The following is a 5,322-nucleotide window of genomic DNA, read 5'->3' on the forward strand; positions in this document are numbered from 1 at the left end:
AAATAGAGTTAAAATGATCTTTTTGAATGAAAAGTTTAAAGATTTATTTAGATGGATTATTGGTGATTGTATGGGTTTTGACCAGATTGGGTAACAAAACATGAACAAAGGAAAATGAAGACTTGTTTAAAAAGATTTAAGACCTACAACACAATATTTCAGTAAATTTAAGACTTTTTAAGGCCTAAAATTTTAGGTTTTCGAATTTAGGACATTTTAAGACCCTGCGGGTATTAAATAGATCATATTTGTGAGAACTAGTAACAACTACTAAAAACAAGTTTAAACCCATAAAGAAATTGATGAAAAAAGGGAATTGTGATCAACGTGACATATGCAAATGGAAAGTACTAAGCCAACACTATCACCGTAATAGCAGATATCTTCTATGAGAATATTGTAGGTCAAATATCATCAGCTCAGTTAAACTTTTTACATTTATTGTTTTTATTTACTTTATATAGCGCCAGTGCTCAAGGACGCTTTACAAATAGTAGGAGAATAAGAAAAGCAATAAACTTAAGAAGGTAGATAAAATAGGAGACTAATAATACATAAAATAATGACAAAAGACATGAAAACAAGTGATGAAAGAAACTCATTCCTGTCTTTTCAATGAGTGCTTATGTGCATTTAGGAGAACTAGGCAGCACACTCAGGGCTGCTAGATGGATTTTGAGAATGAAAACTAACCTGTTTGTTCCTGCAGATCTTCCTGTTTGACTGTGAATGTCTCTTCAATCTTCACATCTTCACTCTCCTCTTTAATAAACACCATCTTTATAACAGTGTGGAGATCAGTCGCTTCAGCAGGAGTTTTTTTCTGTGTTTGGACACTTTATCCTGTTTAAAATGAACAAAACAATAAAATGTCCTGTTTAAAATAAATAAAACAATGAACAGAAACAAAAGAACTTCTCTTCAACACTTGCTTCAACAGTTTCTTTAGATAAGAGTGATTAACAAAAAGATATTAGTTAAGTTTGAGCAAAAAACAATAGCCACAAAAGAGCAGATTAAGTACTCCATTTCTTATATATATATAGTGATGTTTACTTCGAATAGAATGACATTATGCTATTTAATAAATTAAACCTTCATTAAAACACTCATTACACACTTTACTGTTGCTTTAATCAAACTTTAACAAATGTTAATTATTATTTTTTTATTTTTTTATTTTATTGACTGTTTACAGCAACGTTGTAGCACTCTTTTGCACAAGACAAGAATTTCCTCTCCGGGACAAATAAAGTTTATCCTATCTTATTCAAACAATAGACCTTACTGTGAGTAAAATAATACTTCGTTGTATAAAGGGTTAAAATAATATTGTCAACAGCAGGTACATCTAGCATTAAACGAACAACCTGAAATTTTAATAATTTGGTTTACATCTGTGTAAAAGCTTTAAAACAAACCTTTCTCCAGTTGAATCATAGTACGGGAGTGGGGCAGCCTAAAGTTGTCACACCACCACGCCAAAATAAAAGTCTTTTTTAAAGCTTTTTCTCTTACTTACTCTTAGTCATGACTTATTGATACATTTCTCCCTTGGTTTCCACTTTTTACTTTATCTGCTTTCTGTTTTGTATTTGTAAGACCATCACTACTTATGTTAATTGAATAAACCCATTTACCCCCACTTGATCTTTGCCTTCAGGTAGGTTGGTAAGTGGTTGCATTTTCTTTAAACGATTGCATTTCTTCATCCGTAGCTTTAACCCACATTCACTTGCATTCACTGATGTTGCCACCTCTTTGTATGTTTGAATGGGGAAACATCAAATTCTCCAAAATTGACTGCCAGGTTCCAACTTATATAATAGGTTGAAGCTTATTTGGGCTACAGTCCATTTGTCAGGATAAAAACAATATTTATAACCAAATAAACAAACAAACAAAAAAGAAGCTTTTAAAAGTTACTGAAGAACTTAATACACTGTTGAACAGTGCATCCACGCATGTTTAGATTTTACATTTTATAATGTCAGCAATCAGATATTATTTGAGTGTAAATTCAGAATGTGCAACTCACCTTTTCAGTCTTCAATGAATAAGTGGGATGAAAAAATGGCCTCAGTGGGTTTTTCTTTGTATGTTGTGTTTGGTAATAATCCCAATGTAGGAATCTACAATCGCAGTTTGTCCTCCAAAGTTGTTCTCTTTACTTAGCAAAATAAGCCAATGAAGATTCTCTTAGGAACCCAGAATATAAAGATACAACCCTGCTGAGCTACAGGATCTGGAATGTGATTGGATAAGACACAATTGGCCCCCATTAATGCTGGTATAAAGATGCAAATGAGCAGTGGAGAGCAGTGAAGACTCAAGACACATACAGTGGGGGATGGAAAGTCCAGCAGCTTTACAAACCATAGTTTTACAGAGAAATAATGATGTATTGGGAAAATAAGTTGACTTTAGCCATCGTCATTTTTTTTTTGTTTCTGTTGTTTTATAATACTATTGATTGAAGTGTTTTTATTTTGGCTGCTGCATTTTGTAGTTAATGTTGATACACTTATGTTGAGGTACTTTGATTTGAAACACATTTCAATTTATTTTTCCCAAGCCTGGTTAAAAGGTAATGCAAGAGCTGTGTGTTGTTTTTTTAGAAGCTTCTCAGAGTTTTGTGTGAGTTTAGAGTCCTTTATTTCTCTTAAAGCACATTCAGCTTATAACTGGCTTCTGTAAGACAGTCAACACACTCTTAACAGGTCAATTATTTCTTTCCAAAAGTGTCTATAGATTTTAACAATCAAAATGTAACTTGTTTCTGTGCCAATTTTGTTTTCTTTCCTTCGTTTTTTAGTTGAACAGAACATGTGTGAGCAGCTCAGCTTTCTCGAAAGCCTCTTATTCACCTGATAGGTAACAAAGATGTTTTTCCCTCTATTTATCATTTGTGTTTGTGCATACATATGCATAGACATTCACAAAAGCATATATACAATACCCTGTGACAAAAGCTTTTGCTTTTAACACAGTAAAGCTATCACATACTGTCCATTTTTTTAAAATATGTCATGCATCTAAATATTTATAATCACAAAATAATTACATCACAAGTTAATTTATTGTACAGGCAGTTTATACAGGGTAATGCAATGACAAGAGTTCACTTTCATAACTACACAATGCAGAACTTTTAATGTGATTAACCTGCTACACCTACACCAACTACAGCATTTCTCAGATTTCTTTTTCACTATGGTGTAATTACAGTGGTGAACATCACATAAAACAACAACTGCACTTACTCCTGTAACTTGTTTGCAACAATGAGATTATAATATTTGTGTCACATATTCATGTAAATAAATGGCTCATCATTGTGTGCAGTCATCTTTATTAATAGCTGCCTGATCTTTAATTGAATAGGGTCGTTTTACATATATGAAACCTGTTAACAGGTATAGCTGTTAATGCCAATACCAACTTGAAAGCCTAGATCAGGGGTCTCAAACTCAATTTACCTCGGGGCTGCAGGAGGCAAAGTCTGGGTGAGGCTGGGCCGCAAAAGGGATTTCACAAAAAAAGTCCTCAAATGTCATTATTAACAGTTTTAATTATTTATTTCTTCTGAACATGAAGTGTCCTGAACATTAATAGAACATTGAGTGAAGATTATGAACAGTTCTTCTGAACATGGCATCTATTGCCTACTCCTTGCTGCCAGAGACTTGACAGCGCTTCTCACAAATCTGAACCACATTTGGCTTTAGAGCGGAAGCAGCTGAGACCCTCAGTATGGCTTGAAGATGATCATCATTAAGTCTAGACCTGTACTTTGACTTATTGAAGTTCAAGGTGGAGAATAACTTCTCACACAGAAAAAAGTGGGGGAACTCACTCAAAACTTCCATTCCCTCACCTAAAAAAAAAGCGCTCTCTCTCTCCGCTCCGCTGATTCTGTCAGTGTACAGCGGTCGGCGCGGGCCACAAAATATTGCACTAAGGGCCGCAAATGGCCCGCGGGCCGCGAGTTTGAGACCCCTGGCCTAAAGCATATTACCTGAACAAGACCTGCCTTTCATCTCTTAGGACAAATAATCATAGGTGTCTATAACAACACATGCTTGATTGCCCAGATCATTACAATCAGTACATCTGAATGGTGCCTTTTAGTAAGCATAGTTCTTCACCAATACCAGTTTGATACTTTATATAATTACACATGTGAGGCATCACAGTGGTGCAGTGGTGCAGCTCTGGTTTCCCCAAAGTCCATAGATGTGGTATGCATGCGGTGTGTGTGAATGAGTGTGCATGTTTCCCAGTAATGGGTTGCAGCTGGACGGGCATCCGCTGCGTAAAGCATGTGCTGGATAAGTTGGTGGTTCATTCCACTATGGTGACCCCAGATTAATAACTGTATACTGTAACTAATATATCACACGAGGAGCAGTGCGATGTGGCCTTCTATCAGTTTTTTTGTATTTCTGTTTGTTGTATCGGCCTGTTGTTATTGCAATAATAAAAAAAATTATTCTTTTTTTTTTTAAAGTGTGATGTGGCTGTATCTGGTGGAAGGCATGTGTTATATTGTACACTAGGCACTCGAGAACGATTGTCCCTCTACCTGTTGTTTCAATCCCCAGACAACTTTGTTCATCTTCAGAGCTTCTTCATCTGTTATAGACAGCAAGAGTCCCGAGATGCTCAAAGTCCAGAAAAGGAACCAAAAACATTGTCAAAACATGTGACTTTAGTGGTTCAATTGTAATCAAGTTCCAAGAACATTTTGTGTGCAAGAAAATGTAGAAAAAAGCAGCCATGTCCAAAGTAGGAACTTTTGAAGCATATAGTGGCTGTTTTTGCCTCTGTATTCTCTTAATTTGCATTCAGCAGAAGAAAAACAGATTTGGAACAAGTAGAGGATGAGTAAATGACAAAATTGTGATTTTTATGTGAACTGCTTTTAATGCTTCTGTAAGTAAAGGTAAATTAAATATTACTCAAGATATTGCTAAAGAATGGCAGGAAACGTTGACCACAGATAATAAGAGACAGCAAATTATGTGGAAAAAAGGAAACTATATAGGCCTATGAAGATGTAGAAATAGAAAAGAAGAGGTCATAATTATGAGGATGAGATTTGGACTCAGATATTAATATGAAAGTAATGTGTTAGACATATACAAATCATCATAAAGTGGATTTAAAAAGTTAAGAAAATATTTAGATTTAAGGTTTGTGTGTGAGAGAGCAGATATAGAGTAAAGTGAAAACTATGGGAGAAATGTACCAATAAGTCATGACTGCACCTGTAAGTGGCAAAAAAGCTAAACAAAAAAGACTTTTATTTTGGCGTGGCAT

At 34.9% G+C, this 5,322-nt stretch overlaps 2 protein-coding genes and 1 long non-coding RNA gene across 6 annotated transcripts in view; 2 read left to right on the forward strand and 1 right to left on the reverse strand.

The window, feature by feature from the left end:
* LOC110439430 (uncharacterized) overlaps positions 1-2,189 on the reverse strand; it is a 94,215-nt gene extending 92,026 nt beyond the window's left edge. The window contains exons 1-2 of the mRNA XM_088650236.1: positions 2,039-2,189; positions 694-843 (exon numbers count right to left, since the gene is read on the reverse strand). Coding sequence (XP_088506362.1) covers positions 694-778 — 85 coding nt within the window. The 5' untranslated portion in view covers positions 779-843; positions 2,039-2,189. The remainder of the gene's footprint in view (positions 1-693; positions 844-2,038) is intronic.
* LOC796311 (zinc finger MYM-type protein 1) overlaps positions 1-5,322 on the forward strand; it is an 854,498-nt gene that overhangs the window by 233,543 nt on the left and 615,633 nt on the right. The window lies entirely within an intron of this gene.
* wu:fe14d05 overlaps positions 1-5,322 on the forward strand; it is a 312,007-nt gene that overhangs the window by 78,786 nt on the left and 227,899 nt on the right. The window lies entirely within an intron of this gene.

The sequence above is a fragment of the Danio rerio genome, chromosome 4 (genome assembly GCF_052040795.2).
Source record: "Danio rerio strain M-AB ecotype USA chromosome 4, GRCz13ab, whole genome shotgun sequence".
NCBI classification, from domain to species: domain Eukaryota; kingdom Metazoa; phylum Chordata; class Actinopteri; order Cypriniformes; family Danionidae; genus Danio; species Danio rerio.